The following is an 18,014-nucleotide window of genomic DNA, read 5'->3' as shown; positions in this document are numbered from 1 at the left end:
TAAGGAAGACAATAACTTCAACTAAAGCATATAAGAGCAAAATAATAAGTAAGAGGTAGAACAAGTTCTAAGAACGTCAAAAAGTGCATGAAAGAGTAGATTAACAATAAGAGACATAACATGTTATGTCAATTCAATTAAAGGCATGGAAAGAGTCTAGATAATCTAAATCGGTCAAATACCATATATAGCCTGTGTACTCACTCATCACCTTGTGTGCACGACCTTCATAAAACACAAATAGCACAATCAACCCAAATCCTAAAGGGTAGTTTTCCCTACACAAAGTTAGGCAAGATACTTACCTCAATTAAGCTCAATCGATACACTAGAAGCGCTATCCCGCTCAAATCATCCTCCGAAACTCGAAACTAGCCAAAAGCAACTCAAAATCATCAAATAATGCTATGGGAAGCAAACCCAATCGATAAAGGTCGAATCTTTATATATTTACCCAAAGTCAACTAAAAAGTCAAACCCGGGCTCGCACCTCAGAACCAGACAAAACTTATAAATCTGATAACCTATTCAATTATGAGTCCAATCATACTAAATTCATTCAAATCCGACTCTGAATCGGTGTTCAAAACTCAAAAATTCACTTTATGAAAGTTTATACAAAAACCCCGATTTCTCTTTTGAAATCATCAATCAAATGCTAAAAACGAAGATGGAATCACGGAATATAATCAAAATCGAGTAGAGAAATACTTACCCTATGGAAGAAACTTAAAGAACATCCTTGAATTCTCCCAATCCCAAACTTTCAAGATGAGGAAAAACTCCAACAACATTAATAGCCAAAAATACTCAGTCGTTCTGCCTCGTTTCTTGTGCCAAACAATCCTGAAACTCACTTTTAATGCCTCCAATGGATTTCTCGTGTAATTTCAGTCAAGTTAGACTTTTGAATCACTCCATTTGATCTTGTAATGAAAGACATATGTTGGTTTCAATAATTGAAAATATTGCAGATTTTTAAATACGAATTCAGTGGCAATTTTGTAACGAGGAATTTACATAGAATACAACCCTTTAAAGACTTATTTATATTTTTTACAACTGCTTTTACTAAATTACTTTTAGTACAACTTATTTTAAAATCTTATCTTTTTAATTAAATTATGTACAACTTTTCATATCCTTAAAATCCCTTCCTTAAGATTCTCTCTCACTTAAAAAATATCTCTTTCCTCAAGTTAGGGCGTTAAAATAGAAAAATTAAATCAGTTTACTATTCAACCTATTTCAAACTTATCAATGTTCCCTCTTTTCAATATTAGATGATCTTGCAATACCCAACTTCAGAAATCATTATTATCATACTCTTCCACTTGTAGGCGTAAAATTATTTTCCCTTTCCACACTAACTTTTTTTCTTCCCATTTTCTGATATTATTAATCCCCTTTATCATCCCAAAACTTCTTCATATTTTGATTCCAATAGATTGTAGGGTTTTTGATTTGTGTGAATTTGATAACTACAAACGAGAAAAAAATGGGTATAAAATGCATTCAACTGTTGCTGCGAACAAAAACAATGGAAAGGACAAGAGAGTTGATTATACATTGTACTATACTTTTTCTATTATTTGTGTAATTGATACAAAATATACATTATTTGTATATATTATATTGTGTACAATATATTTGTTAATGGTGTTTCTTTCTTTCTAGTATGTGTATACAATATATGGTAAAGGTATTCTATAATGAAATTTGTTCTACGCTGGACTTTTGCAATGTGTTAATTAATGTTTTTACTGTGTATATGATATACATTATTATATATCACGTATACTGTATATCATGTAATGTATTATTGTGTATTTGTATATTTATATAATATACAATTTATATAAGTAAATTGTACAAATATGAATGTATATCCTAATAGAATGATAATTATTGTATACTGTAACAGTATACATTACAGTAAATACTCATCTAAAAAAAGTCAAACGTTTTAATAATAATTATGATTTTACGAAGTACACTTCTTGATATGAAATGCTTTGTATAAAAAAGTTTTATTGCTATCTAGATTTAAAATATATTTTTTCTATGCAAAAATGATTTAATTATTCGATTGGCACCTACTGGAATGGGGAAATTGTACGTATTTGCTAAAAGGTAAAAATAATTTATATATTACGTATATCATACTTTACGTATAAACTATATATGGCAAACTAAAATTGGTTTCAGATGGAATAACAATGAAAATAAATTAGAATGCTAGCTACTTTGTGTTGGAGCTTTTTTAGGTAAGAGATTATTTTGTTTTGATATACATCTAATTATGTTATCACCAATATAAAGAATCTCCTTATTTTTAGCCTTTTATTCATAGCAATAATCTAGATTGTATAGTATAAATAGAATAACATTTAAAACTTGTAGTTGTACAATATGTAATATCTAACATAGTTGTAGTTTATATAATTAACTCTTATATGTATTGTATTTATGAAAGTTTCCCTTAAAAAATATAATGTGAAACTTAAGTTAAATAGTGGCACAAAAATTGGATACTTTTGCACTTCGCGAAAATTTAGAGTTAGGCCAAGTCCAAACCAAAAGTCACGCGTTCAGCATTCTTTCAGATTATGATTTTTACATGCCTGCTAAATTTTAAAAACTATTCTTATAAATGATAGTAACTTTGTTTATTACAAAAAGGGCACTTTTTAATTTACTTTTTTAGCACTTTCATGTTGGTAACTCCATTAACTAAAGGATTCCTCTACATTATTACACTTTTTACTACATTTCCTTTGCCCTCACTCTTCCATAATATTTTTTTTCTCATCCATAAATAATACTTACCCAAATATATCAAAGATTCTGAAAGAATTTGAAAGAAGAACTCAAAAATAATTCCTTCTGCACAATGAGAATTTTAGTATTTTTTTTATTTTTTGAGTTTTAAACTTTTTTATGTACAATTTTATTTTAACTCAAAATATACCTTTAATATATTTCAAGTATATTATATTGTGATAACTTATAATGTAAATATTTTTATCAATATGTCATACATATTTTTAATATGTACTTATACCACGTATATAACTTATATATATACATCATAATACATTATTATATTGATATTATTCAAAATATATTGCTAGTAAATACCTTACATAAAATTTAATCTAAAATATTAACATGCCAATAATATGTATATAGAAGAAGAAAAATATGTCACATATGTTGTTTATATACGGATAATTTATACAAATATGCATGTTATAATAGTGCAAAATATAAATGGTATATTAGTAATATCTATTTAAATATAATAAGTGTATAAATAACATATGCATATATACATTATTTTTCCTAAAACAAACACATGATTTATAATATCCCACAAACATACATCATATTTTTTTCACGAAATATATGTATTTTATTTCACTAGAATATACAAATATATAATTTTGCTAGCATTAAGTTGAATAAAAAGGTTTATGTATAAAAAAAGAAAAAAATATATTATGGAATGGATCGATGATATATATTTAAATATAAAGATGTATATAAATAACATATGTACATATACACAAATTTTCCTGAAAAATACATGATTTATAATGTATATGTACCACAAAGATACATTATATTTTTTCATGAAATATATGTATTTTATTTCATCAGAATATAAAGATGTATAATTTTGCTACATTACATTATATAAAAATGTTCATGTATGGAAAGAAAAAAATCAGTTATGGAATGGATTGGTTTCGAACGAAAACATAAAACATGTTATGGAACGGAGAGAAAACAATAGGGAAAAATATTAAATACTAGGACTGCCTTTTTTAGCAGATTGATTCTTATTGATTTGAATTGAATGAAATCTGTTATACGTATAGATATTTTACTGCCATATTTGTTAATCATTAATTAATGCTAATCTTTTGTATTATATTTTTAATAGTCTGTTAATAATGAAAGTAGCCCTAATATAATGTGAAACTTAAGTTAAATGGTGGCATAAAAATTGAATACTTTTGCACTTCGTGAAAATTTAGAGTTGGGCCAAGTCCAAACCAAAAGTCACGCGTTCAGCATTCTTTCACGTTATGATTCTTTTATACAAAATATCTACAACTTACATATTACATATACGTTGTATATAAATTATAATTTTTGCCTGGATTTTATGCAAAAAATATGTATTTATATTGTAGATAAATTATAGATTTTGACCGAATTTATATATATTTTATAAAAAACTTTTGTTACTTCCTATAAATATGAAAACGTAGACAAAACTGGATAAATAAGATTAAAATCTCGTATATATACGAAAAAGTCACAAAAATTGGATACTTTTGCACTTCCTGAAAATTTAGAGTTGGGCCAAGTCCAAACCAAAAGTCAGGCGTTCAGCATTCTTTCCAACAGTTTAAAATGAAAGTCCGTGAATAAAAAGAATTCCTTTATTTTGGGGAATAAAATTTCCTTAAAGATTGGATTTTCACCAAAATTAACTCATCACCTCAAGCCACCCCCTTTCTCTCTCTATTCGGCTGGTAGCCGGAATTCGCCCCACCTAACACCGCCAATGACGCCGCCGCCCGCCGCCTCCACCGTCCGCCGCCGGTGGTGGTCCAAATGCCACCAAACTAACCACATCTTCCTTTTTTCATTCTCTATCCGAATCCATAAGCCAAAACTCTTAATTCCCCGCCAATCTCTGCGAATTAATCGAAAATCAGTAAAAAGCCTATCTTTTTCACTCCTTTTCAAATTCGTAGAGTTTTGAGCACCTCCTCATCGCAAATCTTGCATATGCTGATAGGTATCGTAAAGATCTGTCGATCTTTATTGGTTTCGAGCCCGAACTCCGATGGACGGATTCCGGCAAGTCGCCGGCGAGCGTCCCTTTTCCACTAGTATTCTCGACCAGATTATGCTGGACCCTCAAAGTTTTGCTCAGAACGACTCGAACAGACTTTCTTGTCAGCGTGATACTAAGGATTGACGAATTGTCAATTTTTAGCATACGTCGATAAGAGGGTCTGTTCGTTGCCGGATATGTGCTATCTCCATCATAGTTTCAAGGTTTGCATTGAGTTCCGAAGTGCCGGACGGTGGTGGAATTCAGTTCCCTTTTCCCCTCGTTTCATTTCTGTCCTCAGGTTTAGAATTTACTGATTTTCTTTATCTATTATTTCTGATTTCTGATATGGGATAGTACTTTGTTTGGATGAAAGGGCATCTGTCAGCTCGGGCCAAAGCAAACTTGGGCCAAACACTTTTGGTCCATGTGCACATTTAGGCCCAGGCCCAAGGATGCTTTTATACCTATCTGTCCAGTCAGCTTGTAAGCTGGAAAAAATAATAGTAGAAGGAAAGGATACTTGGGGGTAAATGGGGAATTTCATGAATTTGTTTTTAAAAGCGGAGGGGTACAACATTTTCTTTATGGAGCTGAATTCTTAGAGGAGGTTAAAATGAATATTTGAGCTAGCTGGAACAGATTACATTGAATTCTGGAATATATTGTAATTCAGTTTATAATTTAAATTTTAATAAGAATACACACATTAAAAGTTTCCTTACAATTTGTGATTTTATACTATAAATGTATGTTATTAAGAATAAAATGAAAAGTTTATAGTTAAAGATATTTTCAATATATATCTCATTCTTTTTTGAAGGAACAAAAAAAAATCATATAAAATGAAACGTAATGTGGTTAGTTATTTATGTTATATACCTACATAATTTTCAAATTATAATATAAAAATGAGTGTAATTTCACATATTATAGTATAATATTTATTTTATTTTTTAGTTTACAGGATCATACTTGTAAGTAGAACAACTTAATTTGGTAGTTAGAAAGATTGAACGACATTTTTTATTTAGTTTAAAATTTTAAATTATGCATTGTATACTAATTTATAATATATCAAATTAAATATTATATGCAATTTTTAATATATCAAACTAAATATTAAATAATTCTTGCATACCAATTCATGCATTATTCATTGCTAATCGATTACTATTTCATTCGGTTTATTTTTCTTTTTCTACGTTTGCTAAAAGAGTACAGTTTTGTGGAATAAAATTGCAAAAATAGCTACAAGGACAAGGGCAAAAGATTGTGGTCCAATTAGCAAGCAAATAACACCTAAATTAGCAGGCGGGTTGGGTGCTACTCCATAGAGAAGACTATCGAAGCAGAAAAGCTTCAGTTCCGTACATTCTTCCTGGTAAAAGTTTTAATTTCTTGTTTAATTTCCTCTCCTAAAATTCTGGCTTTTGCTTTTTGTAACTTCACTAGATTGTATGACTCTTTGATTTGTCATTTGAATTTTTAGAGTTAAATGCAGAATAAAATAAAGTTTTTAGGTTTTAATTCTTTTAAATTTTTCAGATTGCTACTACGTTAACTTTTGAATATCCATGAGGTTTGAAATGAACAAATAGAAATTTCTTCTTGTTTTAAGAGTACTAAAATATAATTTGTTTTTGTTGGAAGGTTCATCATTTTGGGGAAATTTTAATTTTAACCTTCCAGTAACTTTTGCATAGATTGTATTTGTGTTAGGAAACCCATTAAATGTATATAAATATGTAATTGCGTACTCACAGTAACTAAAACGAGCTATGGGTTTGATGATAAGTTTAGTACCCATAAATTTCAAATACTGGCTTCGCCTACCTGTGAAAGCTATCTTTCTAGCTATGTTGTGCGGACTCTCCAAAATGCGTTTGCTTCCGTGTCCGATCCTTCAAAAATGCACTACTTTTGAAAGATCCGACAAGCACTCAGTAATATTTTCGGAGAGTCCGAGCAACATAGCTTTCAGCGTATTGTCTCTTCATCATAAATCAAGCCAAAAGAGTACTCCACTCCCCTTTTTGATAAAGAATTCAAAATTCAATTTTAAGTTTCATGGTCCCTGCCCACAAACTTGTACTGTATGCCGAAGATATCTCCTTTGTTAACCAACCAAATTTTTGCTGCTGTGTTTTGGAGAATGAAGGAAACAGGAAAAAGGTATTCTCAAATGAGCAACACTGATAAAACTGATCCATGCAACCCATAACATCCTCCGGAACAATTCTTTACTGTGTTCTCCACCTCTTTCTCATCAAAAGGCCTTTCCATTGTATTCCTTCTCTGAGCATAATTAACATTTGAGGTCTATTATCTGTAAACAATAAGATTGCCATGCCATTCTCAACCAATAGCTTAGGTCAATTGCACTTTGTTGTTCATGTGCCGTTCTTTGGGAAAATATGCTGATTACTGACAATTGCTTCACTTGCTTAAGTGGATACAGAATTTGTTGAGCTCTTCTTCTCTGTTATGTTTTCTTTGTATTGTCTTTCAAGTATTGCATTTCGAAAGGTCTTTCTTTTGGCTTCAACCATTAATCAGGTGAAGTTTTGTGATTATCATGAAAGTTCGGTTTCATGTCACCCACCAATTTGGAGACCCTCAGGTGCTTTCTAGATCTTGCCCACATGCCGTTGAAGTGCTATTAGCAGATCTGCAGCAGTGGAACCAAAATTGAGGGTTTTCAATCATGATAGAATGATCTAACTTGGTTGAAAGAGGTTCCCGTTGGATGAAAAACACTTCCATAGTACAAATTTCTTGTTGAACCCATCAGTAGCAAGCACGTTGTATAAGATGTATGAAGCAACTAATTATATTAGTCGGGCTGGATGATGAACAGGTCTAACGTTTTCTTGTACTATTTAATACTTAGCTTAAAGGCTAATGGGCTGTATAACCTGTAATCAGGTTAAGGCAGTGGGTTCTCAAAGCATACAGTATAAGAGATGTAAAGAACCAAAAATTTTATCTGTCTGATTGTCTGATCTTTAACATTTTTTCATCACATTCAATCAATCTAAATCTTATCTTACACCATTGATGAAATATCTGTTTTCATAGTACACGTCACTAGATTAAGGTTCAATGCGTGAATATTGATGTGAAACTGATGAAAGAATTTTAATCAGCACTCTAAAGGCAGTGTTTTGATTTTGTAGGATAAATCACAAAATATAACATGTAGACGTTATCTACTAATCTTTTCTTTGTCAAAGCAGAGGTTCATCTATATCTTTTATTATGTACCCATAGTTGTAGGTGAAAAGAGTACAACCCAAGGATTTTTCTATCTTATCTTCTGATATCAGTGCTAGATATGGCATTTGGAAATCGTTCTTCCAAGCTGTAAAGCTTGAATTCGATAAATTGATAAAGATTCCGAATATGATACTAAATTGATTACAATCCAATGGTTGCTATCTTGGGTGTCTCTTAACCTGTGTGAATATTGTTTGAGCGTCCTTGAACTATTATGTATAGCAGCACGATGCGTTGCAGGTATGCCTGAATGTAATTCTATTATTCATGCCATCCTTGATGTCTCTTGACCTGTGTGAATATTGTTGGAGCGACCTTTGAACTGTTTTGTATAGACATGAATTCTTTAGTTCTATCAAAAAAAGTTCTAAATTCTGTTTAGGTAGAGTGTTTGCATAATGTGGTCATTACTTTTTTTTATCATAGTTTTTCTCATACTTTTGTATGCTCATTTATACAAATATGAGTTTTGTTGAGGAAGGTAAAATTTCAGATTTTTGTTTATATGAAACCACTTTGAGGTCTGCTTCTCACTTTGAGGTCTGTATATGGTTTTTGGGTGTTCTAAGTTGTGAACTTTGAGCATAAAAAGAAGTTCTATCCTTTACTGTTTTCCATTTAGTTTTCCCACTAAGTGTCAATGGTGAATTACGCAACTCGACCAAACACTAAGTGTGAGTGAGTGAGACGGATTGCGAATTATCTTAAGACCCGTCTCAAATAAAGGTGAGAGTAAAATAGTCTAATACGCAACCAGGACAAGACAAAAAAATAGCAAACTATATAACCATTCCTCATTCCATTTTTGCAGGTCTTGGCAAGCAAGTCTGAAGAAAGTGTTAGAGAGAACAACAATGACTCTCAGTCTAAGTCAACCAAAATTTTTGGGTAACTCTACGACATTCAAAATGGATGATTCTTTGAAGTGCGGATTCCTCAAATTGTCTAGCGTTTCTCTTTCCCAAAAAAAGACTTTGCAGACTTTACAGTGTTCTAGTGTTGATTTTCCCGTACCAAAGGGAGAGAGGAAAGTTCACACACCTAAGGTTTGGTTTGATGAGAATGCTGGGTACATTGTAAGAAGAATTGCGTTGGTGGAAGAAAATGGTTTCGTAGTAAGAAGAATTCTTTTGGATGATGATGAACTGTGTAAAGTTGCAGAAATATATGATGAAGTATTCGGCAAATTGAGTTTAATAGCTCGCATGTTCAAGTTTTTTGAAGCTTTGGCCATGAAGATCTCTCTTATTTCGGACAAGCTTATTAGACTTCTTGATAAAGATGAAGTGTCTCTTGTCGGCAATATCATTCGGTCTTTTGGTATACCAGTGTCTCTTGTGTCTCATGTTTCGGTATTTGGGTTTCAGATTATCTCGGCTTTTGGACTTCAGTTTCTTTCAGGTTTTGGCCAAATATCCTTTTCTTTAAATTTTTTTTTATATTTTCGCTTAATTTGTTGCAAAATTTTGATTAGTCTTGTTCTGATTTTAAATAATTCTCGTGAGTTTTAGTGCTAGTATTGTATTTTGTTTGAAGTACTTTTCGTTGAAATTGTTTGGTTGCTGCGAAACGGGAGAGGCAACAAAAAGATAGCATTGTTTGGTTGAAAAATGCTAGGCATATCCCTCTCTGCCAATCTATAATCCTTATAGCATATCTTTAGCTATTAACTACTTCATCCCCTTTTGTTCTGTAGGCTGAAGTAATTCAACGGATTGGTGCCAACCTACAAAATTTACCACCAGACACGTAAACATCAACCATTCTTATTTTCGGTGTTATGTATTCTCTGTTTTTCTCTGTTTTAAGAGAATTAGTGTAGTGTGACTACTTACTACTTCTTGACAAATAATAACACCGTTATAACTGGAAAACGGCCAATTGATAAAGCTCAAGACTACCTTCACGACAATATTGTTGACTGGGTAAGTTTGTTTTGTGAGTGGTTCAGTAATCTCGGTCAGCTACATGTATCCGGGTCAGCTACATGTGGTTCAGATATATCACGTGCATGTGTGAGTGGTGCAGTAATCTGGGTCAACACTGACAAGAAGTTTCTTTTCTAATTCTGTTCCTTGAAGTTATTGACCTCTTTTCTTATTATAACTTCTTGGTATTTGTTAAATGGATGAAACTCTACTTTATTGTTGGTTGTGTGTTGCTATTTGGGCAAATCTTTGTCAGTGTGGAGTTTGATGTTGTTACTAGGAGTTTTGCAGATATAGCTTGGTTTCTAAGGTTGCTGATTTCATGAGGTGTAGCTGCAAATGCTATTAGTTTCTATATCTTATGTTAACAAGATAAAGGACACCATATTTCAGTGAAACCTAGGTTTACTTGTCTGATTAATATGCTTATTAGTTAATTGTTTCTCTTACAAATTGTAGGTGCTATTCATTTATATCTGAGTTTATACAAAATGCAACGGGATAGACATCTTATTTCTACAGTATTGAACAAGTAAATCTATGTTCAAAATATATGTTGTCTGAGATTGCAAGCCCCTAAAAGGAGCCAAATTATTTTATCAATATGTGCTTCCTCCACATCATCAGGCCTAATCCAATTTGCTCCATCTGGCTCGGTCCTGTCATCAAATTAAATTGCTTTCATGCATGTCAACTGAATGGTGCATATAGGCTGCTAGTCGTAATAACAGAAGTTCATACATGAATCTAGTCGACATTTCCTATAGGCTGCTAGTCGTAATAACTGAAGTTCTTTATTGATCAAATTGTCAATTGATTGGTCCCCTATCCTTTTGCCGACGCCATACATAGGCCCAATTTGAGCCGCGTACCTATTTGAGGTCAAGGTCGACATTTCCATGTCTTGCCCATCATGTATGAGATTGATTGGATGAGGAGCTCAGGCCCTTGAGAATCCATGTACACCTTCATTTGATAAAGCTCCTTCATTGGGTTATACAAATTTTGTCTTTTATTATATCACTTGAGCGAGGCCTTGATCCTCATCTTGCACACCAGCAAAGAACAGTTTAGTTAAAGACTCAAGGATGTTCATGTTAGGGTTGGTATAAATGTAAGATCTCACCAACGGGAACATCCTATCGGTCTAGCTTCTACATAACTGATATCACCTTCATTAACATATATCTTAAATTACTAGATTAGTCTAAAGTCATACAAGCATAACTTAGTTCCAAGTCTCTGCAAGATAGAATGATTAATCATGCTACCTTACATTTGGCAGTAACACGTAGTTGCCAAAATTCGCTATGTGGACTCTCTCCGCAGCATCAACCTACTTTGAAAAGTGGAATTTTGGCTGATTTATCAAGTAGTCTAGATTTCTATAGACTGCAGCAACAGGGCAATATTTTTAGCCTATACTTCAACACCATCTTGTTCTATAAGCCACCTCTAGAGTTCTGGCACGAACACCTTTTTCTATAAGGTAAATAATTTTATTAACAATTGGGGGAACCCATATACAAGCTATCTATATTATATTAAAAGCACGAAGGCCCTTAGCGAAATGTCGTTCGTCTTTTTTAACCTCTAAAAATAGATTCACACCGATCAAAATAGTCTTTACAATTATTGTATATTAGGACTTTGAAATAAAATAAATTTATTTATTATATCTTTCCTTATTTAAACTAAAATTTTAATTATTAAATCTTTCCTTATTGACCTATGTAAAAAGTCCTGATATTTAGGACTTTAAATTAATAGATTTTACTTTATATTAATTCTTTATTTCCTTATTTAAACTAATTAAAATAATTTAATATTTTTCATGTTAATTTTAAAATATTTTGTAATTTAAAATCAACTTAAACTTGGTTACAAAGATCTAAAATATATACTCTGATGTTCTCTAACCTGCTGCTTGCAAGTGTTTGCCGGCGTAGTCAAAGGCTATGCTTGATTACACCGATACTGTCACACCAGACGATGTCGCAGGGTCAAGTGGCAGATCTTTTGTGAATCCTGCTTTTAGAAGGTAGACATAATTAATTAGTTTGCAGTTTAGATTGGATTATTCATGTAAGTATAATCTAGAGTTCTTTATTGATCAAATACGTAATCTGTGTGAAGGAATCATCGGTCCAGAAGGTAGCATAAGATGTTATCTGATATAACAAACATAATTTTCTTAGATCTTAAACCAACTAATACAAAATTGTAACTGAGAACAATTGCTAAATTCTATATTCTAACTAGGTGTTTGTCTCATAGGCATGAAATGATCAGAGGAACAAAAACGTTAACAAAAAAAGTTCTATGCATAATTTTGATTAAAAACATGGTCTGTTATCTTTTGCTTTCTCCTCTTGTTATTCTTTCTTACCTTAGCGAATTTTGAAACAACAAGCTATAATTTATTCTTTTCTAGACTTTATGTTTTAGTTGCTTGATATGTGTGTTTGTTGCTGTCGCGTGAACTAAATGAAAGATTTCTAGGTTAATTGTTGAAGCAAAGAATTTAAATAGATAAAACTGATCAAAGGAAGTTGTTGGATGAAGAAATTAATGCGGTCGTCAATGAGCTGAGATATTTTGACATTTTATGTGGGTCCATTAACTAGCTTAGATGATAACTTGCGGATTATATTCTTTTTGGAATGCGGTTGTTTGTCAAAAATATCTAATTAAAGAGCTTTATTAAGATTAATAAATCTTAAATATAGTAATATTTATATAATGTTTTAAAGATTGTTTACACACTTACACAAGATACACGCGCAAGGCGCGTACTATTGACTAAGGTACGCGCAATTGACTAGGGAAACAAAATTTCTGTCTCTCTTCCTTTTTATGTTTTATCATGTTAGAAATGGTTAGGAAAAATTCTTATTTCTAACTTTTGTCTCTTTTTTTTACTTTGTTAGAATAAATATGTCATTTTAGACTAAATCAAATAGCAATATATTTAATGTAAACATATGAAATATACTACATATCAATTACTTGTATTGTCTATCTAATTAATTTAACTCTTCTATTTCTCATCAGGCAGAAACTAATAAATATTCTACTTGAGTTGGAAAACAAGTCTAAAATAAACCTCTTTAAAAAAAATAAGTTTAATTTACTTTACTGATTTGAGTAATGTTTTCTTCAATAGCCAAATATTTAGATTTTTTTTTTTGGATATAGCCGGATACATATTTAAAAACAAATCTTTTAATTATCTCAAACATATATTTTGAATATTATTCATGTTTATTTTAATACGATATATCTTCATTAATCGCGGTACACGTGCAACGCGCGTACTCTAAGACTAGTATATCAAAAAGAAGAGAACTTACACCAAAATATGGTTCTCAACAAAAGAGGCCCAATCCTCTATACAAATCGGGACCTCATGAGTACACCAAAAAGAAACAAGAAACAAAAGGCTATTTTGCAATTTCCTAGAATCTTGTTACTTCAAATGCCTCCTATTTCTCTCTCCAAATAACCCACATCACTCCATGCCCTTGACTTCTCTTCCCCTTATGTGAGCCCAACTATGCAACGCCTCCTTTACTATGCCCGGCATCACCCATCGCATCCCACCTCATTAATTAGCTCCTTCATTTGAATTTCTACCCTCCCAAACACCTCCTTATTCCACTTTCTTATATCCCCTTTTAACATTTTCCAGTTGAATTCCACTGTTTTCAGATTATGTTGCTTTCAGTAATAAAAATATCACGGACTACTGTAAAAACTTCAAAATACTGGCTGAAGGAGCAGTTTAGTAAAGAATTATACAATATCTGAAGGAGTAGCTAGTTTGGTGTCAGAGACCAACTCGTGGAAGGATAATTGTATTTTAAGGAATTGCTAATGTGACTCGTGAAGACTGAAGAGCAAGGGTAAAGCTCAAAACTTTATGACAAACCTTCAGCATTCATTTTCGTGTCCTAGCTTTGTCAGTACAGAGTTGTAGTGGGTGAACTGGTCTATAAGTCTATGTGGAAAGGCTGTAGGTTCAAGAATACTGGCAATCCTATATCACATTATCTCCAGTTGATAGTTTAATTTCGAGAACAAATAATGCCTGGAAAATGTTCTGACTTATTATTTTATGGCTTACTGGGCATGAACTTGCTGATCAAAAAATCATGTCAAGTTGTTGTGTGAGGTCAGGACAACGCATTCATCTGTGTGTTCCTCTATCTATTTCCATAGTCATCTGTTTCACATTTTATGAGCCTTCTGTTTACGGTGTTGGCATTTCAGGTTATTCTCTTGCTAAACCTCTTTTCATAGCCTGTTTAGCTTTCTCTCGTCTTTCTACTCCATCAAGCTGGGGCTGTGTCTTGCATATTGACCAGAGGCTGTTAGCATGTTACTCACTTCCCATCAAACTGACATGTATGGTGGATTAGAATTTGAGTAACCTTCCACCTCGTTCCTAACACAAAATTGGTGGCAGTGATTGCCATTATACTATCTGCATTTAGTAACCAAAAATATCTTCATGATATCCTTTCACTGGTGCTCTTCTTATTAAGGACTATTCAGTTTTTCTTTTATTGGTTGTAACCGTCATGCTTCTGAGATGATCAATCGCATCCATGTTCTTCTACTTACTGCTTCCCACCCCCTATTGAATATAAAAGCAAAATAACAGGTTCCTTAAATAAGTAACAATTTTCTCATGAAATTAGGCAAGGCCTCTGCTTGATGATGGCCACTTTGATACTCTGGCTGATCAAAGGTTGGATATTCTCATATGTACAACAAGAGTATTGGGACTTCACATTTATACTCGAACTACTTCAGCATCTTGTTAATAGAAAAGCTTTTTATCACTTATTTAGGTAGTTTACTTTCAACTCAACTCAACTCAAGAACTTGAGAATGAACATTAGCCTTGTTAAGATTTAAATAGAGGAAGGTTCCACCCCCTTTCTGTTGAAGGAGATGAGAATACGAGATTATAGTAGATGAGCTATGTTTTAGTTAAACATGGAGATGGACGAGTTCCTTTGTTTTAGTGAAGCAAGAACAAACTCTTTAGTTTATTATTCTATGTCCAATTGCTTCTTAATCTTATTCTTTTCTTAAGAGTGAGAAAGGCAGGTTTCAAACTATTTTGTAGTTCATATATCTTATTCTTGAAATAGTGATTTCCTATGGCATCTTGCCTAAGCAGGTATGCAGTTTTAGTGGCGGAGCCCTCGACTTATTACTCTTTTGACTTTGGAAAACATCTTGTTGGAGCTGTCGATATAATTGTGCAGAAAGATGATGTGCTTCAACACCTCCCTGAAGCAGAAGAATATGTGTATATATTGGGAAATGCTGTCCTTAAAAACTTCAGGTCCAAGATTCAACACTAAATGCTTTCTGTTATAATCATTCTTTTCCACATTTCTTCTTGATTAATGTTGTGTGTCAGCTGAAACTTCACTATATATTGTGTGTTGAATTGGGTGTGCTAGAGAAAACAGTTAGCTAAGGATGGAACTCACAACTAATGCAAATTGATAGTATCTCGATGAGACTTACTAGCTGCTGTACACTTAATTAATGTTGTCAATTGCAGGATATATAAAGTTGCCACAACTCTACTCAAGGCATGTGATGAGCTTGCCAAACTTTGGGGCTTCAAATATTTGGTGGTGAAGGCTCATCCTGATGATTTTGATTTGTACTTGGACGCTGGGTATGAAGTAATTCCATGTGATCCATTGTCAAGGAATGGTAAGAAAAATGAAGTGCTTATGGTTAAACATATTTGACGGGGATGTTCTTATGGTGTTTTGGTTCTTGGATGATAGAATCCTATATAGGCAATCAAATGCTTATCAAACATTTGTTTAGATTTCTCAGAATTGGCATTGACCGGGTCTGGAAACAACTTTATCCTATTTACGCCAAGCTTCAGGTTTTCCTGGGCTATGTAAACGTTTTTGATAATTGTACTGGTTATCGAATTGTTGTGATCCTTGCACATTTTAAATGTAGATGTCCTGCAGTTACAGTAGCATGTTTTTTCGATTTATACTATCCTTTGATTGTAGTGCTGTGATATTCAAACTTCAGTTCTTTATGGTAAGATTTTGAAGCCTTAGTTCTTGTCACTTTCAAAAAGCTCTTACAGAAATATAAAGTACAACAACCTTTCCCCCATTACTATGGATTTCTGCGTACGGTGTTTATATTTCCCAGTTTAACAATGCAACCTATCGATGATAACATCCATCCAGGTTATATCAGTACAGTACCAGTGTTCAGGAAGTGCAATGGGTATAATCAGATGACCCGAAAAACATTTACTAAACTTTCTTTTCTTTGAGGAAGTTGAAAGCATCTAAAATATCATGCTTTGATAATGCTTAGATGTTTCAACAAGGGAAGTTGGCACCAGTGGAGATCTTGAAATGGTCAGGAATGCAAGCTTAAATAGCTCTGCAGCATTTTTACTACTTCCTTTTCTTTGAGTAAGTTGAAAGCATCTAAAATATCATGCTTTGAGTAATGTTTTAGATGTTTCAACAAGGGAAGTTGGCACCAGTGGAGATCTTGAGATGGTAAGGAATGCGAGCTTAAATAGCTCTGCAGCATTTGCAGCTGCAACTGATTCAAATGCTTCCCTACATATACTGACTGTTGCCTTCAATTAAAGGATGTCCGCACCTCTTAGGAACCCAATGCGAGCTTTTTCCTGAGAAGAAATTTTGTTTCATCTTGTCAAACTCTCAGCCTTTTGTCCATGGAGTGGGGGTTGTATGTAACAGACATGCAGACACAGAGAGGAAGACAGGGAATATAGACAGAATATTAACTCCATTCATTTGGCATTTGAAATCTACAGAGATGCATCTGCTTCCTATTATGAAAATGATGAAACACCTGTATATTGTGTCTTCTAAATCATTCACGAGAGAAATGTGTAAAATATGTTAATGCAGGATTAAAAAAAATGAAATAATGCTTAAAACTTTGTTTCTCTTATTTATTTATTTATTTATTTATTTATTTATTTATTTATTTATTTGATAACTGAGATATTCCTGAGGGCCAATTGGTGCATGATTTAAAACATAATGGGCTCGCTCCTCTTATTTCAACTCAATTTTCTATATCCTCTGTCTATCACTTACATCTTCTTGTATACGTATAATCCATTAAGATCAATTTCACATATTGCATACAATTTCTAGAAAGGAAGAGACCATGCTTAAGTTCAATAAAACTCATTTTTTTAAAGGTACAAATTAACTGCTCAGCAGTAGCACAACTGGTAGATTAGCTGGATGATCTTTAACTTTATTGAGCAATACCGTTAAGAGATTTCAAGGCAGGGAAGAGCAAACTTCAAAAACTTTGCAACTTCTTGCAAACCCCAAACGCATAACTTGGGTGTAAAATTTTCATAATAGCACTAAGTGATAATCTTTGTGGACCCTTTTAACACCGCTAACTCCAATATATTCTAAAAGGTCATAGTTTTCTTACTTGTATACACTAGATTTGAATACAAATCATGCCCAGCGACATTGGATATTTCATCGACTACAGAATTAGCCATGCATCAAAGTTGATGCTTCTGAGCAGAATACAAGAGCGACACGGTTAAAGTGTCATCAATTACTATTCTCGGTTTAGTATCATTATTATATGAAATTAGAACCTCTCACACTTGTTTTGACTTTTGTGGCATTTTGGTTAAGGATACTCTTTATCAAAGAGTATTTATCACTTCACCATAATCAGAGTAAACTTTATGTCTTTTAATCTCTTGAATTGTGATCTATTATCATCATATTACATGTGTATGGGCTAAAATTACCATAATTATATGTGGGCCAAGCTGATACTAAGAAAGCATGTGTGTTGTCAACCGATTAAAATGATTTGGCTTTAAAAGGTCGATGTCATGAGAAAACATGTCGCCGGCGAAGTCGAGG

At 32.7% G+C, this 18,014-nt stretch overlaps 2 protein-coding genes across 9 annotated transcripts; both read left to right on the top strand.

Moving 5' to 3' along the window:
- The first annotated feature begins 4,406 nt into the window (after window positions 1–4,406).
- Window positions 4,407–10,988, top strand: LOC107775606 (uncharacterized). 5 transcript variants are annotated; one of them, XR_001645783.2, is made up of 4 exons: window positions 4,407–5,156; window positions 6,080–6,239; window positions 8,946–9,535; window positions 9,831–10,987. XR_001645783.2 is itself a non-coding variant. In XM_075222005.1 (3 exons), exons 1-3 carry the CDS (start codon window positions 7,705–7,707, stop codon window positions 9,833–9,835), a joined length of 606 nt encoding a protein of 201 aa, XP_075078106.1. In that variant the 5' UTR covers window positions 6,256–7,704; the 3' UTR covers window positions 9,836–10,988. The 5 variants fall into 5 exon arrangements, 1 of the variants encoding a protein (XP_075078106.1); XR_001645782.2 differs by having other exon boundaries at window positions 6,073–6,239; XR_012695012.1 differs by having other exon boundaries at window positions 4,409–5,156; window positions 6,107–6,239; window positions 9,831–10,986.
- Window positions 10,989–11,961: 973 nt separating this feature from the next.
- Window positions 11,962–17,062, top strand: LOC107775604 (GCN5-related N-acetyltransferase 10, chloroplastic-like). 4 transcript variants are annotated; one of them, XM_016595354.2, is made up of 3 exons: window positions 11,962–12,103; window positions 15,254–15,421; window positions 15,647–17,062. In XM_016595354.2, exons 1-3 carry the CDS (start codon window positions 12,021–12,023, stop codon window positions 15,840–15,842), a joined length of 447 nt encoding a protein of 148 aa, XP_016450840.1. In that variant the 5' UTR covers window positions 11,962–12,020; the 3' UTR covers window positions 15,843–17,062. The 4 variants fall into 4 exon arrangements, 2 of the variants coding, with proteins under 2 accessions (XP_016450840.1, XP_016450841.1); XR_001645781.2 differs by lacking the exon at window positions 11,962–12,103 and adding an exon at window positions 13,406–14,334; XM_016595355.2 differs by lacking the exon at window positions 11,962–12,103 and adding an exon at window positions 13,430–14,236.
- Window positions 17,063–18,014: the final 952 nt, after the last annotated feature.

The sequence above is a fragment of the Nicotiana tabacum genome, chromosome 9, assembly GCF_000715075.1.
Source record: "Nicotiana tabacum cultivar K326 chromosome 9, ASM71507v2, whole genome shotgun sequence".
Lineage (NCBI taxonomy): Eukaryota > Viridiplantae > Streptophyta > Magnoliopsida > Solanales > Solanaceae > Nicotiana > Nicotiana tabacum.
This window is presented reverse-complemented; position numbering and strand designations above follow the sequence as displayed.

Bases quoted from the DNA above. Each gene is read 5' to 3' on its own strand.
- LOC107775604 (XM_016595354.2), top strand. From the start codon at position 12,021: ATGCTTGATTACACCGATACTGTCACACCAGACGATGTCGCAGGGTCA. The intron at 12,104-15,253 runs GTAGACATAATT...TTGCCTAAGCAG, and splicing joins GTGAATCCTGCTTTTAGAAG to GTATGCAGTTTTAGTGGCGG. The intron at 15,422-15,646 runs GTCCAAGATTCA...TGTCAATTGCAG, and splicing joins GCTGTCCTTAAAAACTTCAG to GATATATAAAGTTGCCACAA.